Source organism: Spea bombifrons, chromosome 3, assembly GCF_027358695.1.
Source record: "Spea bombifrons isolate aSpeBom1 chromosome 3, aSpeBom1.2.pri, whole genome shotgun sequence".
In the NCBI taxonomy this organism is placed as follows: Eukaryota; Metazoa; Chordata; class Amphibia; order Anura; family Pelobatidae; genus Spea; species Spea bombifrons.
This window is the reverse complement of record NC_071089.1, coordinates 17,066,634-17,086,397: the sequence shown is the minus strand read 5'-3', so window position 1 is coordinate 17,086,397 and position 19,764 is coordinate 17,066,634. Positions and strand designations below refer to the sequence as shown.

General features: G+C 37.9%; 1 protein-coding gene across 2 annotated transcripts in view; it reads right to left on the bottom strand.

The window, feature by feature from the left end:
- Positions 1 to 13,500: 13,500 nt before the first annotated feature.
- The window catches only part of LOC128483352 (synaptosomal-associated protein 25), a 40,510-nt gene continuing 34,246 nt past the window's right edge, over positions 13,501 to 19,764 (bottom strand). The window contains exons 5-8 of one of the 2 annotated variants that reach the window (XM_053459520.1): positions 18,766 to 18,883; positions 16,105 to 16,230; positions 15,155 to 15,299; positions 13,501 to 14,817 (exon numbers count right to left, since the gene is read on the bottom strand). In XM_053459520.1, coding sequence (XP_053315495.1) covers positions 14,749 to 14,817; positions 15,155 to 15,299; positions 16,105 to 16,230; positions 18,766 to 18,883 — 458 coding nt within the window. In that variant the 3' untranslated portion in view covers positions 13,501 to 14,748. Of the gene's footprint in view, positions 14,818 to 15,154; positions 15,300 to 16,104; positions 16,231 to 18,518; positions 18,637 to 18,765; positions 18,884 to 19,764 lie in introns of both variants that reach the window. The other variant, XM_053459519.1, reaches the window with a different exon arrangement.

The window sequence follows — 19,764 nt, the reverse complement described above, 5'->3', positions numbered from 1 at the left end:
ACAACTCTCTGAGGATCTGAAAAAAAGAATTGTGCCTCTATATAAAGATGGCCTAGGCTATAATAAGGTTGCCAAGACCCTGAAACAGAGCTGCAGCATAGTGGGCATGAACATACAGCGGTTTCACATGACAGGTTCCACTCAGAACAGGCCTCGCCATGGTCGACCAAAGAAGTTGAGTGCACATATATATCATGCATGAACATGAGCAATGAATGTTCATTTCGACATCAGTGACTTCATCAATAATACATATTAACTCCTCAACACAAGCCATACATCAATAATAGGCTCCTATGGTAAATGTCAAGAAACATATTCCATAATGTAACATAATGTCAACCTTATATGGCAAACATCCACTGAATTTAGATTCAATAATTAAGTTAAGATGTATTATACAAAAAGTCAGAGTTAAAAATGCAGCAATATGAGTCCATCACCATACAGGAAGATTTCAAATGAGTTAAGTTTTCAGCTTAGGTCCCACAAGCAAAACAGTCTTGGTGCTCAGTCTCACCATGGAGCCCCAAGGAACAGCTCAGAACTGCTTGCCATCTCCCAACAGCTGTTAATAAAAATTAATTCCCCTCAAAAACAAATTGTGATGATTTTGATGTGTTTGTCCCAAAAAAAGCCTGTGGAATAATACATCACACCGTGTCAATATCAAAGGAATTTAAACATTTCCGCAGCAGTCTGTTGGAATATCACATAAGTAGTTCTATTCTTGGTGAATCGACTCATCACTATGATATAATTTTTGACATATTTGGATCACATGCTTATATAAATTTTATAATTTAAGAAATGCTGTTTTAGAGCAAAGCCAGTAGCAAAACCAAGTTGGTTTCCAAATGAAAAGTTATTACAACCGTCATTACAAGAGATGAAAGTATCTGTTAATGATATAAATTCCTCCTATTATAAAGATACTTGTCCTTACACGTACAACACTTTAAGGAAAGAAAGAAAAAAACAGAGTGCCTATTGTGGTTACATTAGGACACCTCATATACAATTGTTACCCACTGCTATAGCTGTGATCTATTATTCAGCAATATCTGACAGAACCAAAATAAATGTTAAAATCTGCATTTGATTGCATGAAATAAATTCCTGTTTCCAAACTTCAGAAAGTATAAGTGGGTCATGAAGATGTTTTCAGCACGAACAATACTTGAAATAATTTTCTTCTAGTAAAAATGCTGCGAAAACCCAGAAGGTAATGTAAGCAGACATAAACATTATGAAAAATGTTCCCTGCAATGTTTACGTCTATAAAACATAACAAACATATAGACGCACAATCTTTTCTATCACATAATTGTTGTAATCATACTACTAAATGCTAGCCATGACTAATGATGGTTTTAGGTCAGGATATCATTTGTTAGGTTCACATTGCAGTAAAAAGGGTTGATATATATAAACTATTATGTATTAAAAACAGTAAACCACTAAAGAATGACCTCATAAACAAAATAATAAATCTCAAATCAGAAATCACAAGATAATAATATCACAACTACTGACACACACTTGAGGAAGGACTTGTGCGATAAAGTTGTCAGAGGTAATTCAGTCAACCCAGACCAGAGTTGCAAAGGTTGGTCTCAGGCTATGTATGGCTCCACTCCCAACTTAAAAGTATGTTAATAAAATGGGCTGCAAAGGTGCCAAATGCTCATGAACACCACAGTTCTGACACTTAGAAGAAGGAGAGTATGACCAAATAAATTTTACGCTGAAGTTCCTTCGGCCATTTATTTCGGTTTTGAAAAGGTAAGGTAAACGGAAATGTGAATGTGTCAGAATATGTGTTTGTACTCCTTCAGCATATTGATCTAAGAAAGGTACTTTAGAAGAGTTTTAACTTTGGCATGAAAAGTTACAGCAGACAAACAAATGTTAAAATGATTAATGTTTGAGTAAGATTGTCGCAAATGTATTCCACCTTAGCTGACCAAGTCACCCATCAAGTAGCTCATAAATTAATCAGCAAATGTAATGCCTGAGGTATTGATTTACCTTCTTCTCTATTTTCATTACATTACATTATATTTATTTATAAAGCGCCTGCAGATTCCGCAGCTCTGTTACAGTCATTTGATTGAAGGTGATAAACAGAGGAAAATTAAGGGCTAATCCAGTTTTCAGGCTGCCCTTCCAAGCTTTTTTAAGCTTAGAAACCATAGTATTATGTACTTCTGAATTGCTTCCAGAATCTCAGACAATAAAACAAAAAATGAAATTAAAGTAAACAGTGACTTAAATTAGTCTGCCCTGACAACTTGGGTGTTAGGAACAGACAATGTTTTAAACCTCAGGTCTTCCTGATAATTATCCTTGGATGTATGGCTTTGCCCCAGCTTCAGTTTTACTTTCTGGTATTGTCAGATGCCTCTTACAGAAGGAGCTTGCATCAGTTCCTTTCCCTTGCTTTTCTGATTAGTTCTTGCTAAAACACTCACTCACCTACCCATTAATCCATCAATTCATCTGTTCATTCATGGTTAATTATAGACAGGTACAATTTTTCGGAACATATTCATATGTACAACATATAAATAGAAAATAAAAAGGTCTACTATGGTGGACAGCTAAAATAATATCAGAAGAATAATATAATAGGAATAATATATAATTTAACACTCCCAATTGATATATTAGCCTCATGTAGTAAATGGCTGGAGGTTTACATATTTGATATATATGTGTGTTTAGTCATGCCAGGGTTAGAAGTTACAAATATGAGTTCATGTCATTTAGGGCAGCAGGAAAGCTGCCATAAAAATATATATATATATATTTTCCGCACTGACTCTGCAGATTAGGAAGAGACTGTCAGAGTCAGGGCAGACTTCGCTCCTTCTGACCCTAGCATGACTCCATATGAGATGTACTCACACCACACAGGCAGGGGAGGGGCGCAATACTATGCCGATACATAGCAAATGAATAGTGCGGTCCAGCGAGTGACCTGAAACGGATGTGCAAGTCACTATTAGGGCCTGGCTTTAGGTGTTCAGGCGTCCTGGGCAGGCAACCATGGTGCCCCCTCTGTTGTGGAGTTCCCTGTCCATCACCACTCCCAGAGTCCATTTGTCCCCTCAACTGTGCCACGTGTTTTTTCTTCCCTCATGTAGTTCAGGTGTAGACAAATAAACAACACATTGAGCCACGGCATTGCAGGTACAGATGAATAAGACACACAAACTCTGTATTTGCAGGTATTATTAAATAACACATGCAGGTATTGAGCAACTGAATACCACACAAACCTATTCTTGCAGGTATAGATCAACTGAAAATCACATGTAACTTCAGCATTGAAGATATAGATCAAATATTTATCGCCCAAAGGCCAGCCAGAACCCAGATTGCATTCACAGGACCTACCCAATACCCAGATTGAATCCATAGGACTTGCCATCATTTGTCCCCAAACAGCTTTTCTGTGTCATCTTTGCCCCCAAACAGCTTGTCGGTGCCATATTTTCCTCATTCATTCCCACATACTCATTAACTCATTCACACATATGCATTTACACATATTCACTTATTCACACATACTCTTCCTTCTAACCTCACTAACAGATATCTCTGTGCCACTCGCACTGTGCAAACAAACTCCCTTTTATAGTGTGTCAGCAACACAGAGGTAAACTGCGGACCCATGCGGAAGTATTTAATAACGTAATATTATCTGCCTCATGAGAGTTAGATGTTTTTACTTTTCCTTTTGTAAGTCTTAGTGAACCAAAATTAATGGATTATCTGGCAATGAATGTTCTTTGCTGGATGAACTCCAAATGCGGAAGATCATGTAGATAAGTCCATGTGATGGCAGCTCTATGGCAGAGCTAATGTTTCTCACTATAAATCAGTGCTGCTGACCTTAGTGAAATGACGAAGGAAGCACTTTTAAATAATACAGACCTCTTCTGCATTTGAGTAGGAATAACATGGGAGTAAGGAGCATTGTTTCCTTATTTGACAAATGATGATTCATGAGGTTCTTTCAAAGTGATCTGAGTTGCAAGAAGATCTGAAGGATCCATACAAAAACAATGCATGCATGGTTCTGTTCTTTGCATTGTAACCTTTATAGCACTGGAGGGGTAGCTTTACTGTGCGTATATTAGACATTAATAAAAAAAACAAATATTGCCATATTCACTAAAGGGAAAATTGAGACTTTATTCTGCCAATATAGAGATGTAAAGTGATACAAACTTTAGGGGCTCTATAGGTCTTCTTATTCCATCTGAAGAAGAGACCTCTAAGGACCTGAAAGCTCTTGAAGCGTTACATAATTTTTCTATGGTGGCCTAATACAAAGTATCAACATCAACTAAAGTCTTTGTTTTACACATTCACGCATATTTATTGATCCATAAGAAGATACAAAAAGAGACTGGGTCCTACACGATGACTCAGTGGAGACCAGTTGCAGGGAATGCACATCATTGCAAAACACAATCTTGCAGGCCCCAAATCACACAAGGACATGTGTAGGCACATAGCCCGGGCAAGGGGCAGGGTACAGAAGCATAAACCAGTGTCAGACAGTCCAGGTTAAGGGGCAGTCAGCACGGGTTCGTAATTAGGTAAACAGGCAAGAAATCGGATCCAATAAAACTGGCCACAGCACAAGCTCAACAGGCAGAGCAAGGAAGAAAGGAAGGAGCTAAGCAAGGAAAACAGGGTAGGTTTAAATATCCTACTAATCTGGTGCAAATTATCAGTACTCAGTTATCAGTAGCTGCAGGTGGAAATACTCTGAGTGTGCTAAAAAATACAGGGGAGAAGGCAGGTAACTGCAATAAAATGGATCAGCAGCCTAACTGAGAGCCTGCTTGAAGATGGGAGACTCAAGTCCTGTGCCAGTCACGACCCTGATGAGCAATTTTCAGACCTGTGAATGCGGGCTGGGGCATAACCATAACAGAGACTTTTGTGCAATATTGTGCCAAGAGGTAAAAAAGTAATACTTCAAAGACAATTAGATTTTTTCCAGGATCAACATTACCTATGCTAAAGTTCAGTTGTTATAACCATGAATGCCTATATTTGCTACAAAAGCACCCACTATTTCTTTTGAGCATTCACTGAATCAAGTCTTTACTGCCTCTCCTTTGATTAACTAAGAATCTCCTTTGGGTGCCATGATGTTCGCAGCAAAATGGTTCCACCAGTAAAAAAAAACACTAGTCACTTACCCTTTTTTAAGGACCCTTCTGGCGATTGGTCACCAGTGTTTGCAAAAATATAATCCATCTTTGCCTAATGGCATGTATTAGAAAAATGGCTGTTAGCAGCACGGAAGTGTTTTTATGTCCTGTGTCTAGTGTTGGATGTCTTTATTTCACCCCTCATTAACTTCAATGGACCGCTTTCAAGTCTATGGAGCTCAATGATGACTTTGAACAAGGGTGAAATGGGGGGGTTTGGAGGCACAACAAGGGGTCCATTTCTCCCATAGAGATTTTACTACTTTTTAATACTGTTCTGTCCCTACTGGCAGGAAATGGGGTATCGTGCGTCTTTAGCCCCCAAAGTACTTTAATTACCCCCACTCCGCCAGCAACCATCTCCCCTCATTTATTTATTTAAATAAATGTAACAGGTGGAGTTTAGCAAGTTTCAGATGAGTATATGCAAGTTCCCATTGAACTCAAATGCATTTGCATGAAACTCAAAATTCCTGTATCTTTGTGTATGTATATATTTGTCCCTGACCATCATCATACCCCACATCATAATTCTTTAACAGCCTCCACCACAATCCCCCAGCCCCCAACCACCAAAATTTCCATCCCCTACCATCACTATCCCATATTTACTTAGAGAATCTCGTTCGAACCTGAAGCATTGCCAGATATGATTACCACGATGAAGAACATCATTGAATAAAACATAATTTACAGCAATAACAATGCAACAATGCTTCAAATATTTAATGCCCTATAATGCCTATAATTTAATATATTATCTATTTAACACTCTAGTATCACTTAAATATACGTGCATTTTCGGGTCACTGCCTTGCAGGATCTATGTTAGTTTAACTGCAACATATCAAACACAACAGATTATTTTTAATTTCATTGCTTATGTAAAATGTATAAAAAAAACATAAATATTCCATAAAACCTGTAAATCTTTTAACCAATGAACTATTATGTTAATTTTAGGCTTTTGATGAAAAAGGTTCATCATATTATGAAATCAGCTTGATAAGGATGCCTTAATTGCTGGACAGAAAATGTCCCCGGGATAGGTAAGATCAGAATGACTTAGTTTAGCATTTAAAAGCAAAGCTGTCAGTTTCCAATTTGTTTTATTAATTTAACCCCTGGGACTCAATCAAACGGAAATGCTTTGGCAAGCTTTGTCTGAAATCCTGGTATCCTTTAGTTTCATGAGTATCCAATTCCCATTTTTGTCCTGGTAAACACTCATTTTTGCATTCTCTACAGATGTTAAACCAAGATGACCGGGTGCAGTATTTATTTGCCTTTCCCGTAGCTAACACAAACAAATACTAAAATGCACACCCCCTTTAACACCCACTGACTCTAACACTGTGCATTTATACTCCCAGATAGACACACATCTTTCTCCTGCTCTTCCTCCTCTCCCTCTCTACTAACCTAAGGCTCACCCCTGACACTCTAATACCGTATGCTTACACCAAATACTATCAGACACACACTCATGCTAACACAATACACTGACATACACACACACTCTGACACCATACACTAAGTACTAGTACCAACACAGTAAAACACATGCATGCTAACACAATACACTGTAACACATACACACACACACCATACACTGACTTTAACACTCTACATATACACACACGCTGAATCTAACACTATATAACACACAAAAACACTACTACTCTCCACTCCCATCTGTGCAGCTCACACTCTGTGTGCCTTAGCGCATCTCTGTATAGAACAACCTTGGAGGTAGCCTATACTTCTGTCCTTTTACATGTAAGATTTATTAAGCACCAATATACTGTCCGCCAACCGTATCTAATGATGTATTTTTCAAATTACTGCATTTTATTGATAGTATTCCAATATTCTTAACTGTAAGTTCCAAAATGGCCTATTATGTATCTCAACAGTTACACATTGATTTTTTAGGTTCCTATCAACAAACAAATATTGGCTATTATTTAGAGTAACTTCAAATTTGGATTGGTAATTTTAGTCGGTGTTGTACTAGGCCAGACTGGCAGCTGCTTAATGACATAGGTGTGGCCGACTGATGGAAATGCACGGTTGCATACTTCGCTTTTATGCTTACATAGCATGCGGCTGTGCATATCTACAACACCCAGTCAGCACCAGATGGCCAGTCTGGGCCTGGTGTTGAAACATATTTGCAACCTACAGAATGTTGTCAGTTTCATATCTACTCTTCTATCTTCTATCTACATTGTATCTTCTCGATTAACTGATATTGTAAGGTGTCGCTGAATATGATCTTTATAAATCATGAAGTCATAATTAAAAATGTGAGTTCCAGAGAGCCAGATTAGGGCATGTGCCTACTCTACAATGCTACACGTAAAACTGGTCTGGCCATGTAAAACATCTCGCACCTCACAGACCCATTCGTGTTCCAACTCGCTTTTGCAACTTGCCAATAATTCAAAGAATCTGTTGTATTATTTTTTTGGGGGGGTCAATGCACATCTTCTCAACTCTCTTGTAGTCGAGTATATGCAAATGCCTGGTGGGCCACTGACTGGACTTCACACCCAGTCTGCCACTCCAGCATTAGACCTGGGGTGCTGAAGTGTGTGGCCAGCGGCTGGATATACCCGGTCGCATGCCATGCAGGCATAAAAACAGCCCCACTTACCTCATCAGGTGGCTGAGGGCCTTAAAAGTGCAACGGCTGCCTCTTCATCGCCAGTCTGGCCCTGGAGTTCTCAGTGAATTTTTGTAAATCGTTAGTGAACTTACAAGTTTGATCTCAACTGAGTTTGTGCATTTCTACACTGCATACACTTGCAGTTTAGTGAATAGACCTAAATAAGTAATAGCTGATATTCCCTGTTTAAAAAGAAAAGAAAATTCATCCAATCCCCTTTTTATTTTTTTTGTTTAAAACTCACAATTTGCACAGGAATATTTATCTGCCACAGTGGCAAAGTGATGAGGATTATTGGGTCCCTTTCTTTATGTTAGAAGACTATGAGTTAAATAAATCTATCTTTGAAAGAAATAAGGATGTGAAACCTGATTTAATTAAAGACACATTTCAAAGCAGACTTTGGGTATCCAACATAATCAATGAAGATATTCCAACTGCAATAATACTCATCAAAATATTAATATTTGTATTATTTTTTTATTTATATGGTTCCATCATATACTACAGAGCTGTACCATGGATAAACAATCTTTTTAGAACCCTGTGTGTACATGGTCAGTCAAACTGGAGGTGCTGCCTAATCTATGGGGCCCCAGAAGATGACATTTGAGAGGCTTATTCAAGATGAACCTTAAGAAAATACAAATTATGGTAGATTTAAGAATATATACTCTATTTATATCTCCTGTATGGAATTGTTAGAATTCATCAGTATTTCATAATAAACTAATCTGTTGATCTGTTTTACATTCTTTCTATTACATTATCATCTTTTGCTGATAGACACTAGACCAGCAAATATGACAATAAGGGAACACAGTCCAGGTCAATTATAGGCATGCGTAGAAGATTATATACTGACTTGCTTCAGTCATTAATAATACAATTAATCGGCTAAACTGTATAAATTTAAAAACACTCACAAATTGGCCTAGTTTTTTTTTCCTCAGGATATAACAAATCAATAAAACAAGGCCGTGAAAGCCTTATCGGTTACTGTAATGAGCTGAGCTTGTTATTGTAAGTACTTCGCTGGGATACAGAGGATTTTAGGTCGCACCATGAAGATGTTATTATGCGGCTCTTATGAAAAGTCAGCAAATACTGAGAACATCTGTCTAGAAAGCAGGACAATGGAAGAAAATTTTGCAGTGCCAAGCATTTCCTTGCTTCTTAATTTTTGTTACATGACACCAGCAATTGAATGCCTCGCTGAAGCTATTCCTGGATAAAAACACTAGAAGATTCAGAGGGGTTTGCGGAACATTTTAGAACATATATATATATATATATATACATACATTATTTTTAGAGTGCCCTTTGCCCCGTTATCCAATCCTACATTTAATATTTCATAGCAATATAAGCATCATAGAAAGCACCTTAGGAAAATACCATGGATACGGTCACCTTACAACATGTAGGACTTAAGTCACTGGCGTAACTACAGGGGTTGCAGCGGTCGCATCATACCCATTCAAAATAGTTTAGACAGGGGCCTTCCGACCTTATCATTTGAGCATGCATGTGTAATTGTGTGTGTGAGCATGGATGTGTAAGTGGGGTGAGATGGAGTGTGTGTTAGAATGAATGTGTATGTGTGTTAGTGAGTATGAGTGTGTGTAATCTTTGTAAGTGTGTTTACATATTTGTGCCAGAGTGTATGTTGGATGGGTGGGCAAAGGGCATAGAAGGTACAGACAAGTTGTTTGGGGCAATGATGTGACAGACCAGCTTTTGGGAGACTCCGTGGCAATGTTTGAACCAGGGCTCTGTGGTCTCTAGTTATGCCCCTGACTTGGTATATGGTTAAGTCCCCTAAGAACAAGGACTCACAATCTAAAACTAGATGGTCAGAGGTTAAGATGTAAGCTTTACTTTACTGAGAGGGTGCTAGATAAATTGAGCAGACATCAGACAGAAGTGGCAGGGGTTAATACAGTGAGGGACTTAAAACATAAAGCTGTTACTGGTATGGAGTCAAGGACTGATTAAGGTCTGAGTCTTTATATCAGGAAAAAATGGGCAGACTACATGGGATGGATGGTTCTTATCTGCTGTCAAATTGAATGTTTCTTTGTTTCATTAACTCCTTCACATTACTGGAGGCTATTCCGTTTATTTAGTCTTAGAAGGGGAAAGGCACAGTTGACACAATTACAGTATATGAAATGTAACTTGTGATGTCATTTTTACTATATTTTCTCTCTGGATTATGCATTTACATCCGAACCAAATTAGAACAAAACAATTACCATGATCAAAAGAGCAAATTATGAAGGTGATAGCCCCTTTTAACAAGTCAAAGACTCTTCGGTATTATATCAGTGTCTTTTATAGATTAAATAAATCAACACTCATTATTTGTTGGAGTGCAAGAGACTATTATGACATATCAACTATTCAGAATGCTGCGCTTGCTGCACTCATCTCTCTCTTTCATTTTATTCCATCTGTGGTGCAAGAACGTCTGTTTCTTTCCATCGTAATTGTGAAAGAATAAACAGGGGTTAATAATCAGAGCCCCAGATGATATCCTTTAAACTCAATATCTTACTTTATGAATGTTGGCTTATTAAATGTACCGTATTTGCTCGATTATAAGACGAGGTTTTTTTCAGAGCAAATGCTCTGAAAAATACCCCTCGTCTTATAATCGGGGTCGTCTTCTAATCAGACCTCAAATAGAGGTCTGATTAGGGGACTAAGATCCAGATCCCCCGCACCGCTGCAGGGGACCTGGATCCTCCTGTCGTCGCCCCCCCCCCCCACACACACACACTTACCGGTGCTCCCGGAGGTGAAGTTGGCAGCGGGGGTTTGTATGCGTCCGTCGCAAATACCTTCCCCGACTGTCAGAGATCAGAGTTCCAGAGTTCCTGATCTCTGACAGCCGGGGAAGGTATTTGCGACGGACGCATACAAACCCCCGCTGCCAACTCCACCTCCTTCCGGCTGCCGCGGAATGAGACGTCAACCCGCTGCCCCGGCAATACAGCAGGAAATTGGAAGCACCGGTAAGTGTGTGTGTGTGTGTGTGTGTGTGTGTGTGTGTGTGTGTGTGTAGGGCATTTCTGGAATGCCTTACACCCCTATATGCCACTCTGGCACTTAGGGGGTTAAAAGGCATATTATGGGGCAGAGTGGCATATAGGGAGGTATAAGTCATTTCAGGAGGCAGAGTGGCGTTAAGGGGGCATTTAATAGTGCACTCTGCCTCCTGAAATGCCTTATACCTCCCTATATGCCACTCTGCCCCATAATATGCCTTTTAACCCCCTAAATGCCAGAGTGGCATATAGGGAGGTATAAGGCATTTCTGGAGGCAGAGTGCTCTATATAATGCCTTTTAACTCCCTTAATGCCACTCTGCCTCCTGGAATGCCTTATACCTCCCTATATGCCACTCTGCCCCATAATATGCATTTTAACCCCCTAAATGCCAGAATGGGATATAGGGGTATAAGGCATTTCTGGAGGCAGAGTGGCACATAGGGGGTCAAAAGGCATACCATGGGGCACAGTGGCATATAGAGGGTTAAAAGGCATATCATGGGCCACAGTGCCATATTGGTGTGGCAAGCCTGGGGGCAGATGTGCGTAACTGGGGGACAGGTTGGAAAATACAAGAAATAAAAACAAAAAAAAAATATTTTTCTCAATCATAGCTTTTATTAAAAAAAATAGTTTACATGAATTAACATTTACTGGTAAAACTTTTTTCCTTTAGGGTCGTCTTATATTCAGGCTTTTTCTTTTTTTCCTAAGTTAATATCAGGGTCGTCTTATAATCGAGCAAATACGGTATAAGGTACGCACAACTGGGATATCACTTCTGCGCACTTGGAGAGATTTTTAAAGACCTTAAGATCTTTAAATGCAAACAAGTGTTTAACATGCATTATTTGTTGGTGAGGCTGCACGGGACAGAAATGTAAATTTCTGTATGTAAAGCTGAAGCACTGACTCATTCTTACAACTATTAAGTGCTGGAAATGCACTATGACTAATACGCATTGATTTATCTGTGGGTTAAGCATCCAGCTTGGGTAGAAAAATAAGAGATTAGTAGTCAAGCAAGGTCAAGAAATCAATGGATTATGTTCTGGTGTTTATTAGGCTGTTTTCTGCAAAACTCTGCTCAGGATCGGTCAGATTTGTGGCTAATTTTAGGTTGAAGCTGAATAGATCCAAACGTGGGCATGTGCAATATGCAAATACAGTCATACAGATTGCCCCAGTTCGTAATTAGACACATTTCTTGCATTCTAGATGACCCCATAATGGTTTTTGCTTTGAGCGTCTGAAGCTTTAGTGACACCCCTGGTACAAGATTTTTTTATATACCTTTCTAGTGTTTTCTCTATTTTGCAGCATTAATGAATGAAACATGTTTTATTGGCAAAAAAAATTATCAATGAGTATTTCAGTTGCAAAGGACAGTTGTGCTACCATTATATACGATCGACTGCACACCCAGCATTGCAAGCACAGCACTTCCACCTCACTTTGTGTCTTTGGGTAGATGAGACTAAACAGTGAAGCTGTGAGAAGATCTAGGTGTCTTATCACATTATGTTGTCACTCATGAGTACTCATGAATAGCAGACTGTAACATGAGACCTGCTATTAGGATTGTGAAATCCTATTGGAGCATCATGGGGAATAAACCATTAAATAGCTAGGAGGAATAAACATCTATTTTTTTCTTTTAAATTTACCGTTTTTTTTTTTTTAAAGATAAAAAGATACTATATGTCTATATACATATACACTAAAATACATATTGTGAGAGTCACTCTAAATTAACACTGAAAAATAAGTGCTGGTTAGTCTTAAGATATTGCATTTTGGGGATTTTCCTATACTAGAAGCAAATTAAATTGTTATATAAAAAGCTTAGTCTTTCCATCTGCAAAAATGTTCATTTATTAACAACAGTATAAAAATTGCAAGGGGCTGTGACCTTGGTGATGCAGCAGGGATCTGAAAGCTCAACCTCTCTACAAAAGTCTTACATAAGACAGACTAGCTGAATGGTTAAGTAATCATTTTGACTCAAGCTTCAACTTAGGTTTCATCTGCTTTTAAATGTATTTCTTAATTTTGTTCACACTATATTTACCCTACTACAAAGTATTTTCCTTCTTTCTTTCTTTCTTTCTTTCTTTCTTTCTTTCTTTCTTTCTTTCTTTCTTTCTTTCTTTCTTTCTTTCTGCATCTGGATTGTAAATTGAACCCTGGCAAAGAGATATGCTTTTGTTTGCATGGCATGCTCACATTTCATCATACTCTGCATCACCATCCTCACCAGGAAACCTTCCAATGGCAGACCTCCCAAAACACAGGCTGGGCAAATTTGGTGCTACCAAACAAAAGTGGGTATGGCTTTATGACATTAAACCCCACCCATTTTGCCATGCTCCACCCATTTGGCCACCCAATCTGTTTCTCAAAAAAAAATGTTATTACAATGTGGAATAGAAGATTGGTCTTTAATGCCAAGGACCAATTGTGATGTAAAACTATCCCTGCTTCAATTCTGCTTGTAGATACAAAAAAAGAAGCAATAAAACAAACCACTCAGGGTTAAATTTATAATTTTAATTGTTTTTAACTAGCTACAAAATGTCAATCACTTCACAAACCGACAGGAGACAGGAGGAATTTAATAGTACATGCTGCAATGATATCGAGATCACAGTTTATCTAGATTTCATTCAATTCATTAAGTTATTGTAATGACTTTAAATCTACTTAAACATCTCAGCGATTTAGTGTGCATAGCTCTAGGTAAGCAACAGAGAACTTTACTTAAAAGAAACCACGTGGAGATTAAGTGGTTAACAAGACTCAGCCTTATAAAAATTACATGTCTTTTTTTTTTAACCCTTTAACCTTTTGACTGCCAGAGAGGCACATAATACATTGAGTGCGAATGCCTTGCACGCCCCTTTAGCACTCAATGGATTAAAATTGAAGTCATTTCCTCCAAAAGAGGATCTTCAAAAACATTATCCAAACCCTATATTACAACCTTTAGTTTTAGTATTATATATATTACCAGCAAAAAAATATACATATTAAAAAAAAAAAAGCACATTTTTGCTGGGAACATGTGCCAAGTCTTTCTTTTCCAAACAATAAAAAGCATGATCATGTATAAATATGAAGATAAATATCGACAGAAAGGTGGCACTACTGCAAAACTTGCTGGTATAACATAGTCCCGACATTGTTTAAATACTCAGCATGCTTTTATTAGATGTGCTACTGCCATGGAGAGATCTCTTTTGTAGGCATCTAAATGTCTATTATTTTCATGCATAACTGCATAACTCACATCACTTGTGTTGCAATGCTTATTATAGTTATATAGTTCCACGTTCTATTCATGAAATCATAACAAACGGAAGCCATTGAGAACCGATGACAGCAAGTTCAACAGCATTATTATTTATGACGTCAAAATAAGAAGACGGCAGTAGCTCTGTGGAATGTCACAGTTTTACAAGAACAATACTGTATAGTTTAAGGACAACAGCACGTTTAACATTCCTACATTGTTGTCATTCAGCAAACATCATAAAAAAAAATAAACAAAAAAATGTAATAGTGAGCTATATCACTATATATATATATACAACCTTTGGAAAGGAAGATATCTAGAAAAGAAATAAGTATAATTTTTGGAAAGCTGACATACTACACAGGACAACATTTACATTGGGGGCTGATATGTGCATGTGTGCAAACCTAGTATTGAAATACCATGATAAAAGCATGAAAGTGCTGTCTGGTGGGACAGCTTGGGGTTTCAAATATACTTTGTGTCCTCTAACCACTGCCCAGCATCTTTGTAGCGCGTTGATTGGCTTCATCAATCCTGGCTTTGTTGGAATCAGCCTGGTTAAAAAACAGAAGGAAAGAAATATTACCCGGTTATGGTCCAGCTCTTTCACTCAGAAGCATCTTACATCTATTTTTTAGGACAGGGACTAAACACAATAGTGGCATATAGCCCATGAAGACATGTCCCAGTGTGTTGTAGTACTATTGTCAATGTTTACTACTGCTTTCTTGCTTTTCCATGGTTCATAGCTTATTAACTGTGCTCTAAAAACATGGGACTCTTTCCAATGAGATAAGTTGCCTGGTTCCCTTCCTAGAAACAGTTTATTATAATAACCCTTAGAACAATCTCAAAATGTCCAATCCCTTTTCCTGAAAAATGCTCCCATACCTTCTCCATGATCCTGTCAATCTGGCGATTTTGCGTGTCAATCTCATTGCCCATGTCAAGAGCCATGTGGCGAAGATTTCCAATAATGCTATTGACTTGATCCAGATTCTCATCCATTTCTGTTTCTCGAGCATCATTTGTTACCCTGAGGAGAACAGAACAGCGAATGATTAAGGTCCAGGCAATGAGTAGGAAACTGAAAATATATATTCCCTATAATGTTGACAGAACATCATTTGTAACGGAAGGTAATCTATGAGAGTGTAAACTTTTCCAATAAACGTAGATTGGAGAGGAACTAAGGTATCAGACAAATCAATAAACAATATCAACTGCAAAACATATAATTAGAATGCACTTTCTATGATCCCCTAAGACAAATGTTTCAGGTGCTTTACTAATATATGGCTACCTGAAAACTTGATATGCTTTTATACAATGCAAATAACCTGATCATGAATAATGTCTCTATTCTGTAATCATATAGAACAAGCAATTGGTACTGCCTCCATGGTGGATGACATTATATAAATATTAAGTTTTTTTAGGGATAATCACCATACTAAATTTACTCTAACACCCTCTGTTGGGCTTATAGATAGGATAATGCTGAGCCATGTTAAGCTAATAGTGCTTCCTTCTAACTAAAGATGGATGAGGGGCTCATGATATCAAATATACATTCAAAGTATGACAGACATGTTGTCCCAAATTAAGATTCACCAGACCAATAGAATTGGGCTGCAGGGCCATATAATACTAGAGAGAACATTTCCCTTATATTTTATGCATATCCCTCAACATCAAAAGCTCAGTTAACATGAGAAAGCCACCCGCTTGCTTGAGGATTGTTTAGTTGATGTCCAACAATAGATGAAGGTCACAATTGAAGGCCCTATATTTGTGTTTTGGCATACAAGGAAATCATGAGTGTTCTGGTCATTACTCACCTACGGACAAAGCCACCACTAATGGCCATTTGCTCACGTTCATCCACAACACGTGCAGGCTGACTTGCTACAACGCCATCTTGATTATTGCCCCAAGCCTTTTTGTAAGCATCACTTGATTTAAGCCTATCAAAAAACATTGTTAACAACACAACACAGACGGTCTTTAGCAAACATAAAATTCTCCATGGTAATCATGGTAAGAGCTGAATCAGGCAAATGAGCTTTTAACAAGGATGTTGTGGTATACCGATATATCATGAACCCAATCTAATTATAATGAGCTGCCTTTTTGACCCTAAGGTAATTACTTTTAATTTATTTAAGTTTTTTCTTTCAGTTACATTTTGAAAACATCAAGAATTTTTGATTACATGGAACACACAGGAAAAAAAAAAAAAGAAAGGAAACATACCGGCAGACACACATAGAACGTAACTGCCACATTTAGTGTGTACATCACATCACATTAACATGCCCCCATCAGTGTGATATGTCACTCCGGCCACATTCTATCAGCGCTTTGCAACAGTGCATTACTGTTCAAGTTGCATAGCACATAGACTTATGTAGTCAATTGTTTCTTGCAGTAAAAATGTAAGAAGCAGCCAGGGCTCCTATTTTCTTCATTTCAAATTTTGTGATAATATATCGGTACTTGAAAACAGTAGCCATACATCGAGAGTTGATGTACAAACCTTTGTCAACACAGACACAAAGTAGAACAGCCAAAGTGGAATGAATGCGAGAGCAAATAATACAAGCATTCTAGCACTGATGCCAAATAATCCCATTCACCTTGTTCATGCACTAGCTGCTGGCATGGAAAGGGGTGAGGCACTTTCACTAAACACGACTGCTCCACTGGTTCACTAGTTAATGCACCATAAGTAACAGCTGTCACAGAAGAGCCCAAGCCAGTCAAAAGTGGATCTCCTAAGAAGCCCCACGTAACAAAAGCGAAGGCTGCTTCTTTGGCATTCAACCAAGCCATTGCAGAGCCATTTTTGACTGAGTTGCCATAGCAAGAAACATTAAAATCTAGGCATGCCTGCAGTGGCAGATGTTAAAATGTACAGCATTATCTGGGATGTTATTCTATTAATTTGATCATGATCCCTATTTAATCTTTTCTTTACGCCTCACCGTAACCCACAATAACCATCATAGTAAAGGATTCTTCTGCTGTGGCATGAAGACTGACTAGGCAACAGCAACCGGCAAAAATGCCGCTGTGTAATTAATGGCTATTATGAACGTCTTACATGTTGTCATACAGAGTTCAGATGTGGACCTGTTAATCTTGACTGTATCATGTACATTTGCACATTTACTGGCCAAAAATAATAGCCACATAATAAAAATTAATGTAGCTATTGACGCCTGCTTCTCTCCAGTCTTGGTCTAAGTAATCCATAGTCCTCCTACATAATAAGGTGGCAGCCCAGTTTAGTGGGTTTTGTAAGTTTGGGCGTAACTTATATACAAAGGGGTCATAGACTTTCTCCTGTAAAAAAACCCCCAAAATATATTCCCCACCATGCTGCACATAACCTGTTAGTTATATCACTGTACAAGTCCCCATTACATGCCAAAAACGATCTCTAACTGGCATTTCAGACTGAATAGACTAAGCGTAACATACTACTAGGTAATACTAGATTGTTTTTAGGTATGTGCCAATGGCTGCTGGATACTCTCTCCAACCCCATGCTGACTTAGTGATTAAAACATTAAATAATACAATAAAATAACTGATGTACTATAATGCATGGAGAGTGTGAAGGGTAATGGAATATAGCTTTTTGATAATTTGATGATTATCATCAGGTTACAGCTTAGTCTATTCATTGATTGTTAAATGCACAGAATTAGTCATGTAATTAGATTTATTATATTTCACTGCTCGTGAAAATTAATGAAACTATTGTGTCATTTAATAAAGACCTATTGGAATTTGGGGGAGGGGTTGATTGATTATCATGCAAAAGATCAGATTTCAACATTTCTGTCAGTGCACGTATATAAATCAAAGTTGCATAGGATTTAACATAGTTTTTGAAATTGTCTGTGAAGTGTCCTGTTAGCTAAAATGTACAGCAAATAATGAATTTTAGCTTCGCTACTTCAAATTTCTAATCAGTTTTTTTTTTTTTTTTTTACCGTGCACATTAAAAGAAATGTTGAATTATTCGTTTACTGGGGGAATGCAGTGTAAACGACACTGCAGAATGCCTGATTTTAACACGCAGAATTTCCACTCGATAGTCTAGTCTATGAGATGGATGAGATATCACCAGTATCAATCTCTCTGCATGCTACATGCTCATCCCATGTGTCTAGCAGGGATGATCTTTGCATGGCTTAAATAAGCCTCTGGTGCTCAAAGACTTAGGCAGGCAGGCAGCACCTACTTGTTACATGGACAGACACATAGACCACAGAATTTTCCTAGGTCCGTCAAATTCTTTTCTGCTTCTTTCATATCCTTATTGATTTGTTCCATTCCCTCCTCGATGCGCTCCAGTTGTTCTGATTAAATACAAGCATTATATCCCCACAGAATGAAGCAGATGGAAAAGGACAAAGAAGAAAGACAAAAACTTAAGACATTCACTGTGACAAAAACTGGACATTACAGAGTCGGTACCCAGTACCTACTTGTTACAAGGACATATGAAAAGGCCACAGCATTTCCCTAAATCTTTTAAATTTTTCTCGGCCTCCTTCATGTCTTGGTTGATATGGTTCAAGCCATCTTCAACACGATCAAGTTGTTCTGGTCAGGACAAAGGGATGACAGTGTGGAATGAATTTTATTTTGTCTTGAACAGAATATGAAATAGGACTAGGTACGTGGAATTATTATGGTATTTCAATGCATTACAGGAAGGGATGCATTGGTGTTGAGAAGACGCTGGTCTTAGATGTCTTTTAATGAAAACAAATGTTTACAAAGAAGTAAAATGATTGAAAAAATGATAACATGAGCATTAATACTTTTGTTTTTTTTTAACACATGTAACGGCATGGAAACATTATTTCAATCCAGAAATGGTCATTCAAAAACACAGTTTATCGACATGGACTCCACAACATCCAGAGGTTCAGAGGTTCTGTGTGTAGGTGCTGGTGGATCATATCAGTTAAATATTTCTAAATAAAGAAAAAATCCTGCAAGAGAGAAATGTTAATCCTTTCTGGCAATGTTTATGCCTGTAACTAGATATGAGATTGATGTATATTTTAGGAGTGTTCTACTATTTTTGTTATGGGGTCCTTTACCAAATTCTTTATTTTGTACCATACAACACTAAGACATATTACATGTTATGGAAATAATTGGGTAAGAATATATATCCTACCAGTACAAGGAACCCGACTGTGCTTATCAGACAACTGAATTTACTATTATCTACCAGATTCCTAATTCCTTAAGAAACCTAAGTAATCATAACAATCAAAATTACTTGCCAGGAAAACCGAATTAGATGGGGATATTCTGACCAAATTGAATACCAAGCCAAGGCCAGCAAAAGAGAAAGATGCTTATAAGCAATGGTGTAGTCTGGGCTCGGCCGACTTCCCAGATCTGGGGGCAGTAGCGTCACCAGATGTGCCTAACAATAGACCAGTTGGTGGGCTAGATTTCTCTTGAGC